Here is a 25980-nt window from a genome sequence, read left to right as displayed (position 1 = left end):
CCCCTTTCTTTCTTTCTTCGTCTGAAATACACCCAGAGTCTGCATTCTCAGCTCATACCCTCTTCTTCCTCTCTTGTTCCTATCTTCTTCATAGTCACCATCGAACCCTCTCTCTATTCTCCTTCTTCCTCTGGGTTTCCCCATTTTACATCGTAGGTTAGACATTCTTGCTAGAGCCAAGGCAGCATCGTCGCTGAGCGACGATCCCTCTACAATTTTTGATGGCCAAGAAAGTGCTTCTCTACGCCTCCTCCGAACCAGGTTGTTGACATCTTCACAAAAAGTGTTTCTCGACCTCTCTTTGAATTTTTCAGATCCAAGCTTCACATTCGTTCAAATCCAACGCTCAGCTTACGGGGGTGCTAAGAATATTTACTACTAAATTATAGTTTACCATATATATCATATTTGATCTTTTATTATATAGACAATCATTACACATATGTATCTTTACATTTATTGCTCTTTCCATTTATTGCTATTTCCATATCCTTGTAATTTTTTTTAATTATAAATAGAGAAATTTCACATCATTTAGGTGAAGTGGTTTTAGCACATATTCTCCGAGCTCACCTTAAGAAATACTTTGTATCCCACTGCGAACTCTAAATCCCTTCGCTTCACATCAACATAAATTTTCTAGTGAGTATTGTGCCTTCCTTCGATGATTTCCCTTGTAAGCAGATTACCATTGATGACTTATACTTTTAACTTCGTAGATGCAAGATTTACAAGTTTGATGAAAAAACTAACTCAAGACAAGCATTCTATGCTGATGAATCTCACATTTTTCTAACATTTTTCTTAAATAGAAGATGATGATATGACTGGTTCAATTAAATAGAAGATGATGATATGACTGGTTCAATTGAAGTGACTACCTATGATCCAATTGAGATCTTTTAACTATTTTAGCTAGTTTTAAGACTTTTTCAGTGCTTTAACTCCTTTTGAACCACTTTTACCATAGATTAAAAAAAGATTATATAAGAAGGTTAAGATTCTAAAATTATATCTATAAGATAATATATCTAAAAATAAAATTGCTACCATGTTATTTGACAAAGTACATTACTCTCAATAGGTTAAGCACTATCAGATATGAGATTCTTTTTTAGGTTTTTTTGAGTGCAAACACTATGAATTTAATATCATTAAAATGTGTGATGATTAACTCCACAATTATTGTATTCTAAATGGAAGATTATTTAATGTATTTTGTTCAAGTGGAAATTAGGAAAACATGCATAAATGATATGTAAAATATATCATAGTAATGCAATATCATTTCATAACCCATTTCATGTCTTAAATCCCATAGCGGCTCAAGTAGCAAAAGAGAAAAAGAGCCCTAATTAAATAAATGTTCTTTATGTAGTGGATTTTTATAACCATTGTGAATTAATCATACAAATATCTTCCTAAAACCAAATAAATTATCAACCTTATCTGATGTGAAGCAAGAAGAAGCTATCAAAATAAACTAAGCAGTGAACTATAGATATTACTTTCACCCACACTTTTAAATTTTTCTTTGCTCTTTCGCTAAATCTTACTAAATCTTGTAAGATCGTGTCAATCGAAGATGACATCAAAGCCTTAAATAAATATTCATATAATTTAGTTCAAATCTAATGTGTGAGCCAAATATGAGAAAAGGCACATTATAGTGCTTGCCTCATGAACATTTGTGGAGGTATATATCCTTTTTTTTTTTTTTTCTTTCTTCTTTTTTCTGCATGTGGCGCCCAAAACACCATTAAGCACACCATAGAGAAGATGATAAACCCTCCACCATTTCCTATATAAAGAGATCAATGGATTCATTCTAGGCATCCTCAAATTCTCTCCATGGCTATCACTAGAGTCTTGTGCCTTAGCTTTCTTCTCCTTGTAGGGTTGGGTTTAGCTTCTGCTGCCCGAACCCTTCTTGATTATGATCCCCGAACACGTCACTATGGTTACGATCGCCCTAACCCTAGAGAAGGGTACGATTCGGGGCATCGTGACGAATCCTATGATAAAGCATATGGTGGAAGATCGGGTGGAGGATATGGAGACGGAAGCTCTGCTCTCGGAGGTTCAGGCTATGGAAGTGGTGGAGTAAGGGGTTCGGGATATGGTAACGGTGGAGGAAACGCATACGGAGGAGGGGTTAGCTCCGGCGTAGGAGGAGCAGGATATGGAAGTGGGAGTAGATATGGAGGTGGAGAAGATCATGGTGTTGGTTACGGTGGTGGGCGAAGTGGAGGTTATGAAAATGGAGGCAATGGTGGGTATGGGCAAGGAAGAGATCATGATATCGGCTATGGAAGTAGAAATGGAAATGGAAATGGGTATGGAGATTCCCATGGATATGGAAATGGTGGAGTTGTCGACGGTGGGTATGGAAGGGGAGACGGAGTAGGAGGCCATGCTGGTGGTTCTGGCATTGGCGCCGGCGGTGGTTACGGAGGCCATGCTGGTGGTTCTGGAATTGGGGCCGGCGGAGCTTACGGCAGTGGAGGAGGTCACGGAGGAGAACATGATAATAGCAAAGGAAGTGGAGAAGAAGGAGGTTATGACGGTGGATATGCACTCACAAACTCCATCTCAAACAAGAATTGAAACCCTTCTTTTAAGTAATGAACCCAATATTCATTATGTTAACAAAATAAAGAAATTGGGTTAGAGAATGTTGTTTTCTAAATCTATGTCCAACCTTTTTTTTATGAATGTCAAATTCTAATCAATGGTTTATCATCCTAAAGATAAAATGGTTAAGGGTTTAAAAGAACCAAAATTTCTACTAGTACCAGTTATTCCTTTTAAGTGGTTGAGTCATAGATATTAAGTAATCCTATATTGGGTAGCCTCCTAAGAATTTTTTTTTTTTTTTTTAAGAAGCATGTAAGTGAGGACAAAAGCATGCTAAAATGACTCATGTTGATTTGTAAGGATAGTTTTCTATAACGACTCGTCTTTCGAAGGACTCAAGCCACAGACTGTTACTCAAAGACGTGGAATATTTAAAAACATGCATTAATTTAAGACGGTTTAAACGTGCATGCAGATAAAAAAAAAAAAAAATCAATCTTAAAACAACGTTTAAGTACACATTTAAGGCAAGGATGCACACCCAAAACATGGTTCATAAAGTCTAAAAATACAAAAACCAAAGGGTTCCAAAAACATATTCAAAAGAAGTACAAGAGGTTGATCGAGTCCAACACTCCATAGCCCCTACTTCCATAGGATGAGTGAAGAAGTATGGCCGAGATCCCGACCCAAAAGTGGAGATCTGAGAATAGTCCAAGAACGGTAAATAACCTACTTCCGACTCAACTCAGTCTGTGGTTGATGTTTAAATTCAAGAAAATAATGTGGCCTAGATGGATCTACATGATATAACTTTCGTCAATGAAACATTTCAATTCGAGATAAGACTCAAAATATATAAAAAAGAAAAAATGGAAAGAAAACTAACTCGAATCGATTTCGTGACCCGTTAGGAGAGAGAAAAATTTTCGGCGAGCCATGTGTCGATTGGTGAAAGGAACCGCATATACCACCAGGAGTAGGACACGCATCAGGCGACGGTGGAGATACGCGTCGAACGTCGTGTGGAGCAATGCAGCTTTGTTCATTCCATGACACGCGGCCTCTACAAACCCTAATCGACCCGCAATCTGCCAATCGACTCGATCCGACCCACAACACATCGGATCAACTAACCATCGGTCCAACCCGAGCGACGCGAACCAGATGCCTGACCCGCGACTATAGAAAGTTCACGCGCATGGTACTTGCGTGTGAAAGCCATGAGTAAGACTTCTCTTGACGCGTGTCGACGCGTGTAAGTGGGTTTTCGGTTCGTTCGACTTCCGTTTGCTTGATTTTTATCCCGATTCCAATTATAACCATATTTTTGTGTGATTTAGGACCTAATCGAAGAAAATCACACTTTTTGGACACCCTATTTGTGTAGAAACGCTAAACGAAAAGGTACTCATCAATCATGTAAGTCACCACACGGTATTTAGGAAGCAATACTTGTAAGATTCGATTGGATTGCATGCATGCTAGAATAATTACGCAAGGTGGATAGTTTTACCATGAAATGAAATTAGGTGATTAGAGAATCAAGAATATGGAAGCATGATGTATAGAATGCTTGTATGTCCGTGGAAATCTGTTAAGCCTACAACGTCATGAGACCCTACAAATAGGTGGCTTAATAAGCATAACTTTTTTATACTCATCCTTGCTACATTTTTCTTTTTAGATGCGTGTTGCTATGGATTGAGAGAGGGCATGTTTGAGAGACGTGGATGATCACAGAGGAAAGTATATCCCGGGGCGTCAGTCTAGTCTTTTATTTTCACAAACTTTCATTGTAAAAACTAGTCAACGATTTGATTCTTTGTATTGAAACTTTCTTCTTATGAAATAAATGATTTTTGTGTTGATGTCTTTTCGAGTTTTTCATCCAGACACACTACACAACATTGTCGTTCACGGTTCATTGTAAAAATTTGGGTCGTGACATATACATATATAATAGAGACAGAGCATAGGGACCTAACATGGACACCTAGTCAAAATTTCAAAATCATACTGTTCATAGTTCAATTCGTACTTTTCTTAAAAAAACATGCATAATAACGTTCAACTTATATCATCTCATGCTCAAATATTTATAACAAGTTCCTATATCGTACTTTTTATCATACTAAAGACATGTTTTCAGGTCCATCCAAATAAGAGCTTAACAATTCATTTCTCGAGACACATGCATCATATAACTTCGACATACTTGTTTCATAGATTGAATCAATTCCGCTTAGGCTCAAATTTCTATAAAATTCTTTTTATATCCTGCTTTCATACCTACTACAAGCATAGCCAAAGCCGAAATTTCGAAGTGCCACTTACTTGAAAAGCATGATACTTTTTGCTACAAGCATAGCTCAATTCGAAGGGATCGTAAAGTTCTTATGCACACAAATAGACAATTTACTCTAAGGCCATAACATAATGATCAATAATTCTCGTGCATACATACAAGTAGACCATCGTCTCAAGTTTACAATAAAAGAGTGTCTAACAATTGAAAAGCAATTAAAATCAGTCTCTTTTAAGTATAAATTCAAAAAAAAACTAGGAAACATGAGGACAAACAAATCTCGAGATCGAAATGAGGATGAAAAATTGAGTCGGACTCGGTCCAAAACTGGTTGTTGAGCTCTTTTGTTATTTCCAACTTGATTTAGTTTTGAAAAAACTCATCGTAGCGGTTCTGATCTGATCATGTCTTAGAAGTTAGGTCGTTGAAGAAACACATTTGATTGTTCTTATGTTCTTGAAATATGTCTAAGTGAATTGAAAAATATTGTAGTAATTCAAGTTTACCGCTAATAAATGTTGTCCTCTTTGAATTTTCCCTTCCGGGTTTTCCTTCAAGGTTCTAGAACATGTCTACTACGGAAAAGTTTCCACACCCTTATAAAAAATGCTTCGTTTACCTCTCTAACCAACGTAAGATCTCACAAATATTCTCAGATCGAGCTTGATCTCTATACTACAAACATGGGATTTGAAGAGCATACTTTCATTTAGACGTCAGAAATGATGTATTGAAAGCATATAAAGAACAAGAAAAGTGTAGAAATACAAAGCTTGTTGAAGCGTGAACAAAAAGGAGAGATCCACTAAAGGAAGCAATATGAGATAATGGAGAGAGAGACCCACACGTTGTTATGATTCAAAAACAATGATCCATCAAACCATAGAGACAAAGGGTTTTAGGCATTAGCTTGTGGGAATTCATAAATGTCCATTACACACTCTCTTTTGCTGCTACTTTTCTACTTCATAGTTCACACTACCTTCTTTCTCTCAATTTTGCTACGATTTTGCTACGATTACAAGGTTAGAAGTTCGATCCCACCTTCATATATTGCATAAACTCGAGAATTATGAAGGGTTTGTTGAGAATTGTTAAAGTTTCATATTAATTTATAGAGTCTGTTTAGGGAAACCAAAACCAAATTTGTAGAGCTTATATTCAAAGTGGACAATATCATATCATTGAGAAGGTTTTTGTTCCTATCAAGTGGTATCGATATCAATAGAATCCTCACGTGTTCAAACAAAAAAGTTGTAAATTTCGAATGTGTAGTTCTAGTAAAGATTTGTGGTAGAAGAGTCATCTAGAACAGTGCTAACTTTCATCTAGAACAATGCTAAATAGATAAAGTTAGAGGTCTTACATGAGAACGAGCATCATTTATTTGTCGGGTCTAAATTGTTTGCGAGTTGTGTTGAGAAACAAGAGTGCTCATTTCATCAAAAAAAAAATTCAAAGTCAATGAGACTTTATGTTTAATGTAGACAATATAATACTATTGTAGAGAGTCGTGGTTCCTAACATTGTTCTGACATTCTATGTAACAACTCAAGCTCACCGCTAGCAAATATTATCCTTTTTGGGCTTTCCATTTCGATAGAAGGATTTCTACACCTTTATAAGAAATGTTTCATTCTCCTCATCTAAGAGTTTAGCGTTGCGCAGTTCCGTTTTAGCCTTTAAAGTTTCTTCCACATATCTAAGTGTTAGGAATCACGGATCTCCACAATGGTATGATATTGCCCACTTTGAGCATAAGCTCTCATGTCTTTGCTTTGGCTTCCCAAAAGGCCTTAAACCAATGGAGATGTATTCCTTACTTATAAACCTATGATCATTCCCTAAATTAGCCAACGTGGGACTCCCTCCCAATAATCCTCAACACTAAGCTCTCATGTTCTAACGGTTCATTGGAGAGGTGAACGAAGCATTTTTTATAAGGGTGTGTGGAAACCTCTCCCTGGAAAACACGTTTTAAAAATTTAAGGGGAAGCTCAAAACAGAAAACTCAAAAATGGTCATATCTACTAGTAGTGGGCTTAGACTGTTACACATGCTCTATAAAGGAAGAAGCTATATTCACCTGAACTTGGGCAAGCTTCACCCCTAATAGAGTAAAAGCTTCACCCTTAGAAGGAATGGTTCGATCCCCTCTCCACCCGATATGGGATCTCACATTATACCAACAAGGTGCACATTCTTTTTCGTGGCTCAATCATAGAAATTCTAAAGTTAAGTCTATGTCATGTGACCTTCGAAAAAATTTACTAGAAAACATATGAATGAGAAAAGAGCATGCTAAAAGGATTCATGTCGATTCGTGAGAACGGTCTTCACTCTTAAAAATAATTCAAGAAAAGTCGATCGAGAATAGTTAATACTTTTCAAGATTAATAAAGTGGTGACCTAACTTTTCTTCAAATAAGTCCAATTTTTTTTGGTTTCAAGTATGAACCAAGATAGATATAGAATGGAGATCGATTCATCAATTTAATGATAATTAGTAGGTAAATGAAGTGGCAAATATCCAACTATTTGTCGAATGTCGCATCAATCCATCTAAGCATTATTCTTAGTCTTCTTATGCTTATTTTGTCATCCATTAAATTGAACCAAACAATATCTACTAGTAGTGGGTTTGGAATGTTGCGAATGGTATTAGAGCCAGATACCGAGCGTTATACCCGTTCTTCTTATAAGAGTGTAAAAATCTCTTTCTAGTAACGCGTTTTAAGACCGTAAGACTAACGACAATATGTAATGGGTCAAAGCGAACCATAAGTCGGGTAGGTGAAATTTGATTTATCGGAAGTCGATTGTTTGGTGAAACACAGTTATGGGAAACAGCGGAGGCACACTAATGGGTAATGGATATTGGGCCACTTTTGCATGTGCTTTTATCCCACTTAGGAGCTGATCCTCACTCCACCAATTCCTATATAAAGGGATCAGAGTGTGCATTATAGACATAGATCTTGTGTTTTGAATACCCATGGAGAATCATGCAATGCAATACCTTGTTTTCTTTGCTTTGTTGGGTTTTGGGTTAGCTTCTGCTGCTAGAACCCTTGTTGCCTATGATGGCAATGTCCAAGTCCCGGTGTTAGGCCGCGTTTCTGTTGGATATGGTGGTGGAGAGGGTGGTGGTAGCGGATATGGAGTTACTGCTGGATATGCCGGTGGTGGTGGAGGAGGACGCGGAGGTGGAGGTGGCTCTGGATATGGAGGTGTTGGATATGGAAATGGTGGAGGTGAAGGAAGTGGCGCTGGATATGGAGGTGGAGAAGATCGTGGTTATGGCAATGGTGGTGGTGGTGGAGGAAGTGGAGGTGGTAGCGGGGGTGGTTATGGCCCCGGTGGTGGATATGGAAGTGGAGGTGGAGCTGGGTCAGGTGGTGGTTACGGTAGTGGGGGAGTAGGTTATGGAGGAGGAGGTGGTGGGGGAAGTGGAGGCGGTGGTGGTTATGGTGCCGGAGGAGCAAATGGCGGTGGATATGGAAGTGGCGGAGGACATGGAGGCGGCTCTGGGAGCGGAGCAGGAGGGCATGGAGGTGGAGGAGGTGGCGGTTCCGGTGGTGGGTATGGTGGCGGAGGAGCAAATGGAGGTGGATACGGAAGTGGCAGAGGAGAAGGAGGCGGCTCAGGAAGTGGAGCAGGAGGACATGGAGGTGGTGGAGGAGGCGGCTCCGGCGGCGGCTATGGTGGTGGAGGTGCACAAGGAGGTGGATATGGAGCTGGCGGAGGCAGCGGACAAGGCGGAGGACATGGTGGTGGGTATGCACCATGAAAATTACGTTGTTCTTAATGGATACTAAATTTACTATCGTGATGATCAAAGAATGGGACATAAAGTACCCTTAATTGATTCATAAACATTCCCATTTCATATTTCAATGTAATCCAAATTCTAGTGTGATTTACTACTTTTCATTTGTATACGAGTCGAGATATCCATGGAACAGGGCACAGATATCATCACCTCCTATTCTAGTACACATCCCCACAAAATATGCTAAACATGAGCATACCCTGAAACAACAGATCAACCAATCGAGTCATGATAACTTCGATTCAACTAGATCAAAAGTTGTACGAAACTTAAAACGACAACGATTCAACTAATTAGCGTAGAATAAGACGGTTTGGAATCGGAAGTGGAAGCGCTAGGAAATTCAGGCTCCCTATTGATCATATCAACACCACCATCTTCTTTGAGCATCACCATATTGCATTTAATTTTCTTGGCATAAAAGGCTCTGTTATTTCTTTGATGTCTGTCATGTTTGTTGTTATGTTTATCAGTTCTCTTAATACCTTAAACAAACAAACACAATTGATAGATAGCTTACTTGTCGAATACAACCCATGTTGCATGAAGCCCAGAGATTTGCTCAACAATCAGCAGCCTAAGTGGATGACCCATTATAACCTTCTTTTGTGGCACAACCTGAAGAACAAACAATACTCAATGATATACATATATACATATATATAGATATATATATATATTGATATGTAGATATCTATACATACACCATATTGTGTACAGAGAGATAGCACAGCTTCAAGTTTTGCATACTTGGGTTCAGTGATACACTCCCTTTCCCCTCTCACAAATGGCATCTCCTCCAAGTTGAATGGCCAAATATCCAACCAAGTTTTGGAAGAAACTTCATCAAGAACAGTACAATGATCTTTAGAGAATACAACAAGATTGTGCAAGAGAAAGGAAAACAAACTTGATTACTAACGAGGAATGTTGAGCCACGGCATGGCGCCGATGAGAGTAACGACGCAACCAGGCTTGATGACGTTATCCAACGCCCATTCGAGTGGCTTTGTTGTGAACTCTTCCATTCCGTCCATGACGACCACTATGTGTCTGTTTGCAGCCTCTGATGATGAGCTGAAACTTGGCGTTGGAGTCGGGGTAGCGATACCGTCGTCTCCCATGGCTTCGTCTCCAGCCTCTGCCATGTCACAAGACAACAAGATTAGGAGAGGAAAGAATGTTGTTGGAAGACTAGGTAGTGTTCATGTGTTTACCTGGCTTCAGAATATTAAAGAACAAGCTTTGATGCTTTCAAGAATATGTGTTGGATTCTCCTCAACAAACCAACAAACATTCTCATTGATTCTGTCAAAATCTACACTTTCTTCACTACTGAGCATAGTAATCATCTCTAAAGAATCATTCAAGATCAAAAAGTAGTAATAAATTGGAACAGATTGTCAACACAGAATTTGATTATATAACATGTAGAGCATTCGAACTGAAAACGTTTCTCTATACAGATTGAAAAAGCATCTCGATTCACCGAGGTCGAACCCAAAACCCGAACTTATGATAGCTAGAAATAAATTTTAAACGTCTTCCACCACATATTTACCTCTAAAACAACAGAAAAGAAGGGTAAAAGGCAAGGGAACTACTTAGCAAAATCTATCAACTCGGTTCACTTCGGTTTTGGCTGGCTACGAAGTGCATCACAAAACTATACTCGTTTTGCGACGATTGTTCGGCGGGCTTGACCTTTTGCATGGCAATGACCTTAGTCTCTTCTTCTTGTTTAAGGGACCTTCATTTTGAGGTCCCAATATAGCATTGATCATTTTCAACCCTCTCGAACCCGGCATGCTCTTCTTAATGTATCTCAGGGCTGCTTTTCTTTCAGGATCTTCCACACCCTTGTTCGATGGCCTTCCAGACGTCGAGCACTTTTCGGTCTTCAGATGACTGACTGGGATTTGGTATTGTGGTTCTGAACAAAATATAAACTTCCTAGATCAATACAGTCCAACCAACATCAAATAGAAAACATATAAAGATAAGAACAACGCTTTACCTGGAGGTTGGAAAACAATATCAGGGCTGGGAGATCTCGTCGGTGATAGAGGACGAAACCCATCAATACCTTCATCGTTGCCGTTCGAGCAGAGGTTCTTAGGTACGATGGGAGAAGACTCGAGTGCTGCACTCTCAAATATATGCAAGTTAGCAGAGGTAGGATTTCCCAAATCATTGGCACCAGTATCTTGCTCCCCCATTTCAACAGAAAACTGAGCAGGACTCAGCCGCAATGTATCCACAGGCACATTCGTAGTTTCACAATTGACGACAGATTCAGCAGACAACGAAGAGCGAACAGTATCGATACTATGCAAAGTATCGGAACATGAATTCAAGCAAGGATCTCGTTGTTGGATTAAACTCGAGAACCATGAAGTTCCCTTCCTCTTATATAACAGAATGTAGGCCTCCCTTGACAGAACATAATCTTCACTAACTGGAGTAACCTACATAACATCAAAACCAGAGAGCTTTTCTTCTTCAGAACAAGCTTATTGCACTTCCCTAAAGCATACTCTTGATAGTAATTATCCACAAGGCCGAAAAGATCACGACAGCACAACATCAGATCAAATGTCGTAATTCAAAAATACGTAACGGCTACTAAAGTTTTGAAAATGATGACGAGATCTAAATGATTCTACTGATTTACAGCCAATGGCAAGTACCCAAATGCAGGACCAACAAGACCTTGAGAAGTCGGGGAAAGAAGAAAACACGAAACGAAGAACGAATGGAAAGGAAACTAATCACTAACTCAATCATTTGCCTCAATCATTTGCCAATCTAAACAAAACTGAAAAATAGTTCACAAATGTTATACCATTGAGTCATCCATTCTGTGCCATGTATCGGGAGACGAGCGAACGAAGCTGAAGTAATGTCCCGAAGTAGAGGAAAACCCTGTGTGTTCCACAATTGCATATAATTCATACTTGAGCTCCACCTTTTATCATCAAAGGGAAAGACAGAGAAAACATCAGTAATGAACCTCAAAACCAAATGTGGGGCATCACTCTAAGATAAGAAAATTTAGGCTTCACCTCTGCATCACGGCCTCTCACGCTGTACGGCTGCAAATCTAACTCTAACGGAAACTCCAAGTGCTTTTCGATTTTCTCGACGAAAGAACTATCAGCCTTGAATCTCTTTAAGTGGAATGTAGTAACCAAAGGGATCTTTTCGAGCTTAAGCTGTTTCTCCACCAACACCTCTTCTTTGCAGTTTTCACACTTAAATTTTGTCTCTGGATCACCAATCTTCTCCACCTTGGTGAAAGACTCCAAAGCACTAGAAAGGGAGTCGACATTCTCAATCTCCAAGCTCAGGTCGACCAAAGGCTCGTGGGTTTCAGAACAATGGCCACAATTACAGCAGCATAGCTGAATATAACGCAAATTGTTAAATGACAAGAAACAGAAGCTCAATACTCTAAACAGAACAGAACAGATAATTAACGTTCTTACGTTGCTTATGAGACGACCACCAAACACGTTATTCACTAGATCATCATCATCCTCAAAAGAAATTTGATCCTTGGCTTCTCTTACCAGGCATCTTTCGAGTTTATCCAAGAAGCACTGCAGGAACTCATGGGCGTCTTCCTGCTGGTATCTCCGAAAACAAGACGAGAAGTCTAATAATAGCTTAAGAATAACAACAGTATACCAAAGTTTTCAAATGCTAATATGATCAAATAGAGAAGTATATAAACAACTGCAACATTAAATACACGCAACACAAACCATTCATATCCAAAAATCATAGATAATCACATCACACAACAGACAAAAAGCACTAATTAACAGAAATTTGAAAGAAAACAAATCTTGTGCAAAAAAATACAGAAAAGGATACAGTTCAAGTTATCGACAAGTCGAAGTGGGGAGATAATCCCGCCCATAGATGTTAAGGAGAGCTCGATATGATCACGAATTGCACAAAGAACACAAAGATCTTCACCTGCGGTGCAATTTTGCGATCTTTAACAACTATTGGATAAATAAAATTTCATAAACAGATAGAACACATCGGAAATTATGAAGATCTTACTGTTACAAGGCATATCATGAGTGACAGATCGAAGACCCTCCACAAATGGAGCAGTATGAGTGAGGCACTGCAGGATTGCGTTTATAAAGCAAGTATTACCCATATTTGCAAGCCCCGCACCCTACGAAATCAGAACATAACCAAAATCAAAGCCCAAAAACTGTCAATTACAACGAATTGCAAAGAACTAATTACTAGAAGGACTCACCACTGATAAAGATTTGGCTCCTTGGGCAGCCACTGAACTTGATGGGAAACCTTGTTCTGAAGAACAATTCAATGAATTGTCAACGAATGATGAAACGGGCAAAGAGGGCAATGGCACGAGTGCATCAGAATCAGACGAGTAAATTGAAAATGACGAAGACCCATTAGGGTTTATCGAAGAAGTACCCCAAGACTGATTAGCAGAGCCGTCAATAGGCGAAAAGGAAAAATCCCCATCTCCACAAGACGAGGGCGGAGGCAGAGATTGCTGAGTTAGGGCTTGATCAGTAGTCGACTGCCAATACCCACCTTCAATTTCCAACGGAGGAACCAAATATCTATCGGCTTCTTGAGATTCCGCCAGATGGGTCGCCATTAAAGAGAGTGGAACAAGATAATTAGGGTGAATACAAGAAAAAAACGAGCTCTAATGAAACGAAACAGAGATGGGTTATGGAAAATTGGAGAGAAAACGAAAGAGGGGGAAGATTTCAGGGGAAAATTGGAGCGGGGGAACCGGAAAAGAGAGGGAAAACGAAAATCAATTGGAGGGGTTTTAAGGTATGATTTGAAAAGGGAGGGAAAACTCAAAAACTCCCAAAAATTGGACCTTTCCGCTTCAGAACAAAAGGGGGAAAAGGAAATTTTGAAGAGAGAATTAGAGGAAAGGACGCGGAGGACGATAATCGACAGTTGATTTCGTTTTTTAATTCCTTTCTCAACAGTTAGTTGTGGAGACTGACACTCAAATCTCAACTACTACCCCTTTCTCTAAAAACCCTAAAGCCTCCTTACTCTTCACACTAATTAACTTCTATTTTCCTTTATTGAATCATTTTCTTTCTTAAATTATTAAATCAAGATTTTAAAAATTTTATCAATTCAAAATATTTACTAAAAATTTATAACTCTTCCAAATAAATTTCTCTTCATAAAAAATAATAATAAAATTTTATATAAACGTGCACAAAAGACCAATTTGTTTTGTCTCATAGGTCAGGCGGTATGTCCAAACCCGTTGTGCGATACTCAAATTTTTCCATCAACCCCATTGAAATATAAGTTTAGTTCCTAAATTTAATATTCCCGAAACCAAGAACGATCAAATCCATTTGCTAAGCTTCGTAGACTAGAGGGTCGGTCTCCTAAACCTTTTAATAACGAGACTAAATAATCATACAACACATCGCACATGATTCGATCCAAAAAACTCATAACTAAAAGCAAAACTCAATACAAATTGAGGTCCTAAGCTATTATGAGAAGGGGTGAAAATATGGTATGTTTGCTGTAAATAGAACTAAGGCACATGGTTCATCAATGCAGCAAGCTTGAAAAACAAAGTAACCAGCCAATTCAAGTCCTGGGTAAAACGTCGTTTTTGAAAGAATCTGTATACTGAATTTTCTTTACATTCCTGAGTAATAAAATCGACGGGTAATAATAAAAAAACTGTATCGAGTTCGAGTTTTGAGTTCGGGCAAATTCTACAGTGGAGAACAAACACTTAAAACTGTATCAGATGATTCTGTCCTGAAGATCTGTAATTAATGTGGATGCCAAAGAGCTTAGCTTCTTCCCTGTTTCTCCAGCTATGTTCTTGAGAGAAGAAAGATCCTGCTGTGCCTGGCAGTTTAAATAAGGATGTATGTAACATCATGCTAAAATGCACTAAATAGTTTTAGAAGATTACGAGAACAAGCAAGGATAGCTTAGAACCTGAATAGAAATCCGGTTAATAAACTCGGTTGCAGTAAGATCAGCGGAAAGATTATCTTGTTGGTGACCGAATAGATCGGCACTAGAGATGGAAGCCGAACCCTGCGAATTGAAGGATGGAGAATAAGAGGAATGAAACTATTATATACCCATTTCAAATCAGAGATCTTGGCTGTATAAAGAAACGACTTGCATCCAATCTGTGGAACGTATGAAACAAAATATCGTTCGTCGTGCCACGATACCAGTATACAGAAAGTGAAAGAAGCTTAACTCAAAGGATCTCAGGTTCCATCATGAAGGATTGAAGGGTCACATATGGTAAGAGGTCAGTATACAAAGGTACGACTAGAAAAGTCTGGATAACAATTTCCGCTTCATTAACGATAAAGGTACATACCGAGAACTTTTGCAGGGAGGCCTGAGCTTCAGCATCAGCTCTGTTCTGATCACCAAAATATTGAGCTGACGAAATAGATTTGGCATTGGAGAACTTCTTCCTCGCTTCATCGCTTTCTTCAATCTGACATCATCATATTGTGAGATGAGAACAGAGACCAAATGAAGAGATGTTATGAACCCATGTCATCATCAACCAGCATGATACGTGTTTGTGCATGCCATTACTGAGGTATTTTTTTTAGGAATTCTGATGGGTTCTGTTTGACTAGCAATTGCTTCTTATCGTAAAGGCGTGTTCACGAAACTTACCCAAAAAAGAAATTGCAACCTATTTCAACCAGTGCAACAAGTAACAGACATAGTCCGAAAATTTTCGTCCCATGAAATCAGGGAAAAGATGTGGCATTTTCAGAGTAATTCATTTTTTGAGTACCAAAAGTGTTGAACAAAAGAGAATTTCATACTCAGACACCAAAAAAGAATAAACATAAGATGCAAAAAGCTAGTCGTGGATGCATGAAGACATACCATCAATTATGCACGACTAGGGATAAACATGATTCATGAATAATGACAGGATGACAACAGCAAAGAGTTTCAGATTTACGGCCTACATTAGACAATTCCTCATTTTCCCATGGTTGATTTAGTGATGCATGCTAAATTCATTGCAAACTCAGTAAGTACAATTCCTTCCGAACCTGCACTTTCGAGGAACTGGAACTCGCTTTCTTTGGAAAACCCCCATCCATTCCAAATTCAGCAAAGAATCCCGATGCCTTTGGAGGAGCCACATGGCTAATTACATGAGAGCCACTAGAATTGACATCAGATGATTGGACATTTTCTACATATTCAAAGCGAGATGCAACAGATGAACCAGTTGCAGGAGTTTTGATCGCAGTTGAAGATGAAACTGGAACTGTGGGTTCTTCAGGTTTCTGATCATATAAATTTTCACTTCGCTGCAGGGAGTGCAAATTATGTAGTCAAGCTAAATGTTTCTCAAAAACAATATTTGAGGTTAATTGAAAGTTGGTTTAACGACTTTATCCAATATAACAAATTACGGTCTGTTCACAGTGGTAGAACGCATTATTATTACCTTGGCAGTGAGCTTTCGGGCACCAAGTCCCCCAGTTTTCCCTGGCTTCTTCCCACCAATGGGCTTCTTCACAGTACTTGAGAATACCGTCTGAGAAGCTTTTGGCGAGGCAGAACTTTCGGGAGCTTCTTGCTTTCCAGAGACATTGTCTTTAGCAACTTCATTAGTCTTAACATCAGGAGGTCCATTTGTTACTTGGCCTGACAGAGAAGAAACTGGGGAAGATGGCAACGCCATCTCTTCTGCCATACTTTTAGCAACTTCTTTTGAAAGTAATTGTTTATACAATTCAGCAGCTCTTGATGTATATTTGGCCTCGATTTTGCCTCCGTCGGACCATCCATGCTGCTTAAAGAAAACCTGTGCTCGGTTATTTCCTCCAAAACTCATTGTTTTAAGCTGCTCCACAGTCCAAGAGTCTAAATTTGTGGACCTACATAATTGAAGAACCTAATAACATCAAAATCATTCCCATCATAAGGGACTTGTACTCTCAGATACTTTTCAAGACTATCATAACCTTTGACGCGTTATTTCACTTGAAACCCTGAGTAGCAAGTTATGCAAGCCACATGTATTTAATATCAACAGGAATCGGAAAGAAATTAGAGATAATAAACTGCACTTACAGTTCACCAAATGCAACTAAGAGTTCTGTTGACTCAATACATGTAGTGCTTTCTTTTAGGCCACTAACATTTGATTTTGACAAGTAATAGACTGCAAAATTTTGACAGAAGAGGATTGTGTGACTCGAAGTCAGCCTCGCGTCCCCAGTAACTTGAGTAGGGAATAAAATGGGGAAACTAAGGCACCTAACTAGCAAAAATTAAGAAGAGGCAGCTACAAAATCATTTCGCATTATACACTCATATGTACGTACTGAAATAATTATATCGTAAGTCTCTGTGAACTCCCCTTGCTATCTTTACAAAGACAACTATTCCTAGTTTTCTAAATTTCCCGACCCTACAAACAGAAGAAACTGCATTTCTCCAAAGGGATTTAGGTCTTTCTTTTGCAGAGGTCAGAAAGAAACAAGTATAAAGGAACACATCCATGAGAGGAGACAATGAACTAATGTTAAATCGTCGACGTGGTGGCAAAACCAAGCTGGACCAGCAGTTTATAAATTTGCAACTGACAAGCTGTTAACACAGGGAGATCTGGATAATATGACCATTGACGTTTATAATAATGAAGAACAACAAACGCATTCTCTGAAGATGCAATCCAAAGGGTGAAGAATTCAAAATCAAGATGGAACAAATATTTTTTTACATAATCATAGTCATGCATGTGTACTAACAGTTGGCAGATCGACCACATTGGAACGATAAGGCAGAAGGACTAAGGACCAGTCCTTGCCTGAGGTTAGGAAGGTTACAAATATTTCTCTGAAATCTGTCTTTCCACGAAAAAAAATAAATAAACGTCTATTGCAGAACCATCCTGCATCAATAAATAGCCACTACAGTGCTAGCCCGAACCTCATCTTGTTCTCATACATAAAGATACATGTGTATTTACACTTTCATGAGGCAACAGTTTCGATATATAAAAATGTACACCTTCGTAATATTTTACAGTAGCCATGTTTTTTCTATATTCTCAACTTAGCTCGGGTTTTAAAAACATTAGAAGTAGATAACAAAACAAAGAAACTCCATAAGTGGAACTAGTATTTTAAACCCCAAAAACCAAGTGATCATCGAGCGAGGCCTTTACGTATGCACATTCACATGATTTCCATATAATTTAATTTGTTATTTCTTATCACTTTGGTATATTGTAATTCTCATCACCCAATTTGAGTTTTCTAGGAAATAATCTAAAGGTGTCTACAAATGACAAACCATACATTCTAAAAACATGTTAGAGCGTAAGGCTGGGCGAGGAAGTAGGAGGACAGGGTTTAACATAGATGACTAAACACATAGAAGCAATGCAATGCACTTCTAATAACTACACATAACACATACTCCATTTAGCAAAACAAAAATAATAGTAATGATTCGAAAACAAGAGTGCCTGTAATCAAAACCCTAAACAAAACAATAGTAATAATTCACCTGACGAAGCTAACATGGACGCCAATGCTGCGATGCACAGCGGAGCAATCAATACAGAGGAAGATCCCATACGGAACAGAAGCCCAAGTCGGATTCTTAGCATTGCAATCAAAACACGTCTGGGATTCAAAAAATAACCAGAATCAAGGAAGTGAGTCAGAGATCTGGAGATGAAACACACAGATCGGGGGGAGGAAACTCAAAATCGAAATGAAACGAAGAGGAATCGGAAAAAAAAAAAGCAACGGAAAAGGGAATACTACCTTGTTTTCGGACTTGGATTTGAGCTTCCTGAAGACGACGTTCTTGTCGGAGAAGGTGTCGGAGGCCATTGGAGAGGAATTGGAAGAGAAAAAAATCCCCAAAGAGGTGTGCTTGAAGGAACACCTCCTTCGGGAAATTGAAATGGAGAAGACGAGTGGGTGAACACAAATTTGGATTTCAGCTCTCAAATTTAACCCTAACAACAACCCACGACGGTGGCATTAAGCCGTCAACATGAATATCTTTGACAATCAGTAGAATTAACTCAAATTACCTCTCAAAAATTATATAAGCTCTCGTAGTTTTGCTTTCCACTCCCGATGACTCATGCCAATTGAGATATTATTTCTTGATTATAAATCCATGATCATTCTCTAAATTAACCAATGTGGGATTTTCATCCTCCAACATCATAATCGATATCTATTATTTATTTAAATGGAGATTTCTCATCTAATTAAGTGGGTCCCGTGGAGCCTTGATCCCACATATTAAACGGGCATCTCTAATAAGGTGACTCCAGTATTAAGCTTATAAAAAAAAAAAAAAAAATTTACTTTTTGATATCGATTATCACTGTAATTTTTTTTTTTTTTATAACGAATATTATTGTCTTGATTTTAGTATTTTAGCATTTGGGACGAATTCTTCGGATCCGATTAAATACATTCATTCATAAACATAATGATTGTGAGAAGACTCGTGCTAGAAAAAGTAAGTCGACATAATTATTTTAGTTTCCATAAATTTATAAAAGTAATTAAATTTTTTAAATTTTATTTAAATATCAGCCGTGGATGAAATCTCCAATAAAAAATTTATAAAAATAAAATAAAATTTAAACATTAGTTTAAATGTTTTGACTTAAAATTTTGGTTTAGATTTTTTTTTTTTTTTTTTTTTTTTTAAGTATTTTTTATTTTTTAATAATAAACTAAAAATAGACGACCAACATAAAATAAACTATATAATTTAGGATTTAAAATTAAATAAACTTAAAAATTCAAGGACAAAATGGTAATTAAACTATATTGGAGGGCTTGGCGTGGGCCTTTACCCATAATTGCTTTAGGGCTTCTGAATCAAGATAGGCCTCATATTGGGCTTTTTCTGAATATATATAATAAACGTACCCGTCTTCTCGAATTTTAAACTATTCGAGCTCGACTCATGCGAATTGTATTGACCCTATAAATTGTAGCGTGTTGAAAATGTTTCTCATCTCCGTGGACGGTGGGTAACTTACAACAAAACCAACCTAGCCGTCTTCTCAGATTTTGAACGTTACGAACTCAACTCACGTGAATACGTTGACCTGATTAAGAATGAATGAAAGTAACATTCTCACTATCGCAGCGTATTGAAAAACTTTCTCGTGCTCATGGACGGTGACATAACATAAAATAAAACCAATCTAGCCGTCTTCTCGAATTTTGAACTATACTAATTCAACCCGCCCCACAAAGGTTAAAATGGACGGTACCCCTAGAGATAACATAAAAATGGAGACAGCCAAAGAAAGCTCTCCACGTGGAGATGCCGTAATGCGTGGCGGATGAGGTGGAGGGTAAGGAGAGTGACGTGGACAAGTGAAATAAATAATGGACCAATTAAAATTAAGATGATTGGCCATTTTATGAAACCGGGTCCCACCACTTTACAGTTTAATCCCACGTTTTTTTTTCTGCTCCAAATTGGGACCCACCACTCTGTGGTCAATTTTCTATATAACGACAAAATATATATATATATATATATTTATTTATTTATTTAATATATATATATATATATATATATATATATTTAATGGTAGAAATTTTGTAAAGTAATTTAGGAATAGTTAATTAAAAAAATTAAAAAATATTAGTGTTTAATAAAAAATTTAATTTTTCAAATTTAATAATAACCGATTATTATTCAGTGTAGTAGGGGTTCAAACCCGAGGGCAAATCTTTAAGTCGCTAATGTTAGTCTACAGGTAATGGAATTTCGAGATTTTAGAGATACGGGTTTAAAATCTACGTTGACCGTGTACGAGCTATGAAGATAAAAATTGTAAATTCTAAGCATTTCTCGGTAGTCCTATATTTCTAGTGTTCTTATAGTATGTTTTGTGAGAACGAACGTTATTTTTTAATTCAACAAGTGATAGTGAGACTGGTCATTTTACATCAGTTGAAAGTTGTCGAGTGTGTGTGAAAATGCTCGTCTATATTTGAATCGTCCGCATTTACAACGGAGGAAATTCGATATGTGCCCTCTCATGTTCGGGTCTTCCTAACTCAACTCATATGAGCTTACAATAGGGTTTTCAATTCCTAATATCGTCACATTTGGCTCATTGTCAAACCCAATGGTTGGATTCACATATTTTCGCTCGTATGAACTTATTTCAATCAGTGGAATCATTTGACTTAACCTAACGATCGGTATCATATAGTCTAGCTCCTTCGAGCTTATATCTCAATCATCGATATCTCACAACCTACTCAATAATTGATTTCCTGCTAACTAGCTCCTCTAAGCTTATCTTAATCATTTATGTCACACGTCCTACTCAATTACTGGTTTACGATATCTAACTCCATCGAATGTTCCTATGAGCTCATCCTCCCGTTCAAGTAATTTAGCTATGTCTTTTACACTTTATTTATTAACAATTCTGTAACGACCCAGATCCACTGCTAGCAAATATTGTCCTCTTTAGGCTTTCCCTTTCGAATTTCCCCTCAAGGCTTTAAAACGCGTCTGCTAGGGGAAGGTTTCCACACCCATATAAATGGTGGTTTGTTCTCCTCCCCAACCAATGTGGGACATCAAATCCACCCTCCTTCGGGGCCCAGCGTCCTCGCTGGCACTCTTTCCTTCCTCCAATCGATGTGGGATCGCCCCCAAATCCACCCCCTTTGGGGCCCAGCGTCCTTACTGGCACACCGCCTCGTGTCTACCCCCCTTTGGGGAACAGCGAGAAGGTTGGCACATCGTCCGGTGTCTGGCTCTGATACCATTTGTAATGACCCAGATCCACCGCTAGCAGATATTGTCCTCTTTGGGCTTTTCCCTTTCGGGCTTCCTCTCAAGGCTTTAAAACGCGTCCGCTAGGGGAAGGTTTCCACACTCATATAAATGGTGGTTACAAATTCATACCGTGAAACGTGTCGAGAGTTAAAAATCAAATTGAATTTAGTTTAATGATAGAAATTGAAAAAGGTTATTTTTGGTGATTAAAGCAAAATTGAAGATTTTAGCAACAAAAATGTGAGACATGCAAATCTTACATGGTCTTTATTTATTTCATATAGCCTTTTGAGAAATTGCAAATCTATTTTGACTAATAATAATTTATTTTATTCCAATTAGTCAACTTTGTTTCAAATCACATTTTTAATCTTAACAACATTTTATCACTTTTGCTCGTATTCGTGACGTTCGAGTAAATAATGAGTATTATAATAAACCGAGACTATATTTGAATAAAAATAATTCGACCCAAAAAAACTTGATTAACCCAACCCATCACGTGCAGTTGAGTTGGGTCATGAAATTATTTGAGTTGAGTCGAGTTCAAATAAGTGAAAACCCGAACCCATATTTACGGATTAAATTTACAATTAGTATATTATTTTGCGTTCGGGTTTAGGGTTGAATTTTTGAAAACCCAAAAATTTAGATCGGTTTGTCGGTTAACATTTTTTTTTTTGTCAACTTGAAAATAGGGTTTCAACCTAACTTTACCCTGTCTTTTAAGATCACGATGAAAGTTAAAAATATTTGACGATTGTAACCAATAGTAACCCGTTGTTACTAAATTTACGAGATTTTAATTATTAATATAACATGTATTGTGAATAAGTATTGATTTTTTTAAATAATCTAAAAAAACAAACGAACCCCTACCTATGGGTTCTGATATGAACTATAACCGCCCAAGTTCACTGCTAGTACATATTATCTGTTTTGACCCGCTGCGTATCGTTGTCAGTCTTACGAATTTTAAAACGCGTTGGTTAGGGAGAGGTTTTCACACCTTTATAAAGAATGTTTCGTTCTCCTCTCTAATGGATACGGGATCTGACTCGAACTATATTAATATTAAATGCAATTTAAAAAGGTTGGTTAGAAAACAAAAATATTTATGACAAAAATGGACAAAAATAAAAGTTGAGAAAATATTCCAACCACAAGAATTATGTTTCAATAAGTGTGGCAGAGTCAAATTTTTGAACCAATTGGTTCACACTTATGAATAATTAATAATAATAATAAATAAATAAATAGTAATAATAATAATAATAATAATATTTCAATATTTACTTTTTAGCTACCGACATTTTAATCAAATTTTATGCTAATATTTTTGGGCAAAATATAAAATTTCATAATTAAAAAAATAAATTATTTAATTTATTTTAGTTGAGCAGTTATATTTTAATAGTCGCAGATCCACTGGAAGATATTGTCCTCTTTGGGCTTTCCCTCTCGGGCTTCCCCTCAAGACTTTAAAACGCGTCTATTGTGATGTCCCAAATTGGTTGGGAAGGAGAAAAAATCACCCTTTGTAAGGGTGTGGAAACCTCCCCTAGCAGACACATTTTAAAGTTTTGAGGGGAAGCCCGAAAGGGAAAGTCCAAAGACGACAATATCTACTAGCAGTGGATCTGGGTCGTTACAAATGGTATTAGAGCCAGTCACCAGACGATGTGTCGGCCTTCTCGCTGTTCCCCGAAGGGTGGTAGACACAAGACGGTGTGCTAGTAAGGACGCTGGGCCCCAAAGGGGGTGGATTTGGGGGCGGTCCTACATCAATTGGATAAAGGAACGAGTGCCAGCGAGAACGCTAGGCCCCGAAGGGGGGTGGATTGTGATGTCCCACATTGGTTGGGGAGGAGGAAACCTTTCCCTAGCAGACGCGTTTTAAAGCCTTGAGGGGAAGTCCGAAAGGGAAAGCTCAAAGAGGACAATATCAGCTAGAGGGGAAGTCCGAAAGGGAAAGCCCAAAGAGGACAATATCTGCTAGAGGGGAAGTCCGAAAGGGAAAGCCCAAAGAGGACAATATCTGCTAGAGGGGAAGTCCGAAAGGGAAAGCCCAAAGAGGACAATATCTGCTAGCGGTGGATCTGGGTCGTTACAAACTCGCTCGTTTAGATATATATTCTTAGAGGTCAAATATTTTTAAAAAATAATAAATGAATAATCACGTAGACATACAACGGTTTCGGAAATTAAAAATTTTTAAATATTGTTTTATGTCAAGTTTAATAATTATTTATATTATTTATATTTTAAATTTTACATCAATATTTTTTTAAGTGGTACATTTTCAATCATGCGATTTCGTAATTTTGATACGTTCACGACAAATTTTTAATGGAAACTCAAACCCTATTTTTTGTCCGACCAGCTGAGTTTTTAAAAAAATATGTATTTTTTTCAGATAAAAATTCCACGTCAGCCTCTCATTTAAGGTCCACAAGAAACAGCTTGAATTTATTTATTTTATGTTTAATTATTTCAAACTTTAATTCAAATACATTGTACAATGAAACATATACAGTGAATGCTTATTTTTAAAATAAAAATATATATATATTAAAAAAAAAATCCAATCAAAATAATTAAGTTTAGTTTTTATTTATTACTTTTGAGAACAAAAATTAATAAATAAATATTTTATTTTATTTACCAAAAAAATAATATTAAATCAACTTTAATTCCACTCTTAGCAGATATTGTCCTTTTTTTTTATGAGGTTCAAAAGTGTTAAACGTGTATCAACGATAAGAATATTTTTTTTTAACTTTTTTTAAAAGTTGAAAGATACAGTGAGCCACTAAAAGAAAAACGTGCAATATTGGTACAAGAAGTGAATTTTAATTCTTTTAAATTTTTCTGTAATCATCATATCCTCGGGATCACTCTCATTTAGACATGATATTGGTTTATTCACATACCTCTTCTTTACTCGACTGTCAAATTAAAAAATTAAAAAATAGCTGTATGATACAATTTTTGAAAGTTTATAATTATTTTTTAAATATGATAAAATAATAATAAATTTAAGGATTTAAATGAAATTGTTTATATTTTTTCAACCAAATATTAATTTTTTTTTTTTTTTTTAATTTAAAGAGTATATTTATAATAAAACTAAAAAAAGGAAAGATTTTTTTTTTCGCACGTGAAAAAGTGACGAATGCGTATGAGGTGACAAAAAAAAAAACAAAACAAAACGTCCTTATCATGCCACGTTTCCACAAAGAAAAAAAAACGTGCTGAATATGTTAATTAATTAATCCAAAATTTAATTAAACTAATCTCCAAATCTCCGCCGTTGGTCGCTCTATCTAACCTCTGGCCCCACGCTGCCTTGGATCCAACGGCCACCGTTCAGTCTCTTGCTTTCCGAAGCCGTGTGGTTATTATTATAATGTCGATAACGAGTAAATGGGGTCCACGAGGAAGACGATTTTTTGGCCGCCGAGTTTTTGGTTTTTTTTTTTTTTTTTTTTAACCCGCGTAGCAGCTCCTTCGTGGAAAGTAGCTGTAGTTAACCACACTGTAGTTAAGGAGTGTGAAAATATTTTTAACTGGATTTTCTTTGTATTTTATTATTTTTTTAGGTGTTTTTTTTGGATGGGTCCGATTAAAAACATCGAGTATGTTAGGAATCTCGACTCTCCACAATGGTATGACATTGTCCACTTTGTTTGAGTTGAGTATGTTAGGAATCACGACTCTCCACAATGGTATGATATTGTCCACTTTGTTTGAGTTGAGTATGTTAGGAATCTCGACTCTCCACAATGGTATGATATCGTCCACTTTGAGCATAAGCTCTTATGACTTTGCTTTGGACTTCCCCGAAAGGTCTCAAATAAATGGAAATAGTATTCCTTACTTATAAACCCATGATCTTCCACTCAATTAACAGTGGGACTCACTTACAATAATCTTCAACAGAGTACGTCAAGTTTGTTGGATTCTCATGTCATTTAAACACTATGCAGTCAACTTCTCCCTACCCAAGGTTATATATTGTGAGCCGTTGTTGTTACTCTCTTGCTTGCTTGTTGTTACTCTCTTGCTTGCTTATATAACGTCTCTTTAAAAAATATCTCTCTGCTCTCGTTTTCTAAAACCTTCTTCTTAAACCGAGGCCAGAGGCTCGAGCATACGTCGCTTGGCCATAGGCGACGCAAGAACAAATTGGCTTAGTTCACTTGTCGTTGGAAAGTGAGTGCTGCACAATCGCAAGTCTGCTGCCATCAAGAGTGCGATAGTGACAAGTGAATAAATTTTAATTTTAATATTTGACTCTTAAATAAAACAAAAATTCGAGAATAATGAATAATATTTTATAATTAAAAAAATTATTGCAGAGTAAGTAACTCGTCTAGTGGAGTCATAGATGCAACTTAGG

General features: G+C 37.3%; 5 protein-coding genes across 7 annotated transcripts; 2 read left to right on the top strand and 3 right to left on the bottom strand.

The window, feature by feature from the left end:
• The first annotated feature begins 1821 nt into the window (after positions 1 to 1821).
• On the top strand, positions 1822 to 2675 carry LOC111810502 (uncharacterized). Its single transcript, XM_023697210.2, has one exon. The coding sequence runs from the start codon at positions 1852 to 1854 to the stop codon at positions 2605 to 2607; it is 756 nt and encodes a 251-aa protein (XP_023552978.2). The 5' UTR covers positions 1822 to 1851; the 3' UTR covers positions 2608 to 2675.
• A 5172-nt stretch (positions 2676 to 7847) lies between these two features.
• Positions 7848 to 8818, top strand: LOC111810004 (uncharacterized). The gene has a single exon (XM_023696533.2). It carries the CDS (start codon positions 7881 to 7883, stop codon positions 8673 to 8675), a length of 795 nt encoding a protein of 264 aa, XP_023552301.2. The 5' UTR covers positions 7848 to 7880; the 3' UTR covers positions 8676 to 8818.
• A 183-nt stretch (positions 8819 to 9001) lies between these two features.
• Positions 9002 to 10078, bottom strand: LOC147789600 (uncharacterized). 2 transcript variants are annotated; one of them, XM_087117529.1, is made up of 5 exons: positions 9935 to 10078; positions 9640 to 9858; positions 9422 to 9558; positions 9238 to 9335; positions 9002 to 9162 (listed from the first exon to the last, which is right to left on the bottom strand). In XM_087117529.1, exons 2-5 carry the CDS (start codon positions 9839 to 9841, stop codon positions 9003 to 9005), a joined length of 597 nt encoding a protein of 198 aa, XP_086973655.1. In that variant the 5' UTR covers positions 9842 to 9858; positions 9935 to 10078; the 3' UTR covers position 9002. The 2 variants fall into 2 exon arrangements, with proteins under 2 accessions (XP_086973655.1, XP_086973654.1); XM_087117528.1 differs by lacking the exon at positions 9935 to 10078 and having other exon boundaries at positions 9640 to 9928.
• Positions 10079 to 10115: 37 nt separating this feature from the next.
• On the bottom strand, positions 10116 to 13742 carry LOC111810003 (ubiquitin carboxyl-terminal hydrolase 21). Of its 2 annotated transcripts, XM_023696532.2 has the most exons (9): positions 13185 to 13742; positions 13000 to 13055; positions 12792 to 12912; positions 12597 to 12701; positions 12206 to 12375; positions 11783 to 12121; positions 11563 to 11685; positions 10735 to 11185; positions 10116 to 10650 (listed from the first exon to the last, which is right to left on the bottom strand). In XM_023696532.2, exons 1-9 carry the CDS (start codon positions 13372 to 13374, stop codon positions 10376 to 10378), a joined length of 1830 nt encoding a protein of 609 aa, XP_023552300.2. In that variant the 5' UTR covers positions 13375 to 13742; the 3' UTR covers positions 10116 to 10375. The 2 variants fall into 2 exon arrangements, with proteins under 2 accessions (XP_023552300.2, XP_023552299.2); XM_023696531.2 differs by having other exon boundaries at positions 13000 to 13741.
• A 620-nt stretch (positions 13743 to 14362) lies between these two features.
• On the bottom strand, positions 14363 to 18771 carry LOC111810446 (putative ADP-ribosylation factor GTPase-activating protein AGD8). Its single transcript, XM_023697153.2, has 7 exons — positions 18560 to 18771; positions 18297 to 18415; positions 16225 to 16657; positions 15821 to 16084; positions 15118 to 15240; positions 14718 to 14819; positions 14363 to 14624 (listed from the first exon to the last, which is right to left on the bottom strand). The coding sequence occupies exons 1-7, from the start codon at positions 18626 to 18628 to the stop codon at positions 14517 to 14519; spliced, it is 1218 nt and encodes a 405-aa protein (XP_023552921.2). The 5' UTR covers positions 18629 to 18771; the 3' UTR covers positions 14363 to 14516.
• Positions 18772 to 25980: the final 7209 nt, after the last annotated feature.

Source organism: Cucurbita pepo, chromosome 14, assembly GCF_057944985.1.
Source record: "Cucurbita pepo subsp. pepo isolate OVF chromosome 14, ASM5794498v1, whole genome shotgun sequence".
NCBI classification, from domain to species: Eukaryota; Viridiplantae; Streptophyta; class Magnoliopsida; order Cucurbitales; family Cucurbitaceae; genus Cucurbita; species Cucurbita pepo.
This window is presented reverse-complemented; position numbering and strand designations above follow the sequence as displayed.

Bases quoted from the DNA above. Each gene is read 5' to 3' on its own strand.
- LOC111810502 (XM_023697210.2), top strand. From the start codon at position 1,852: ATGGCTATCACTAGAGTCTTGTGCCTTAGCTTTCTTCTCCTTGTAGGG.
- LOC111810004 (XM_023696533.2), top strand. From the start codon at position 7,881: ATGGAGAATCATGCAATGCAATACCTTGTTTTCTTTGCTTTGTTGGGT.
- LOC147789600 (XM_087117528.1), bottom strand. From the start codon at position 9,865: ATGGCAGAGGCTGGAGACGAAGCCATGGGAGACGACGGTATCGCTACC. The intron at 9,559-9,639 runs GTTAGTAATCAA...TTCTTGATGAAG, and splicing joins GCCGTGGCTCAACATTCCTC to TTTCTTCCAAAACTTGGTTG. The intron at 9,163-9,237 runs GTAAGCTATCTA...CAAACATGACAG, and splicing joins ACATGGGTTGTATTCGACAA to ACATCAAAGAAATAACAGAG.
- LOC111810003 (XM_023696531.2), bottom strand. From the start codon at position 13,374: ATGGCGACCCATCTGGCGGAATCTCAAGAAGCCGATAGATATTTGGTT. The intron at 12,376-12,596 runs GTATCCTTTTCT...AGCTATTATTAG, and splicing joins ACTTGTCGATAACTTGAACT to ACTTCTCGTCTTGTTTTCGG. The intron at 11,186-11,562 runs GTATAACATTTG...GATGTTATGTAG, and splicing joins ACAGAATGGATGACTCAATG to GTTACTCCAGTTAGTGAAGA.
- LOC111810446 (XM_023697153.2), bottom strand. From the start codon at position 18,628: ATGGCCTCCGACACCTTCTCCGACAAGAACGTCGTCTTCAGGAAGCTC. The intron at 18,416-18,559 runs GTAGTATTCCCT...TTTGAATCCCAG, and splicing joins AATCCAAGTCCGAAAACAAG to ACGTGTTTTGATTGCAATGC. The intron at 14,625-14,717 runs GTTCTAAGCTAT...TTAAACTGCCAG, and splicing joins TTAACCGGATTTCTATTCAG to GCACAGCAGGATCTTTCTTC.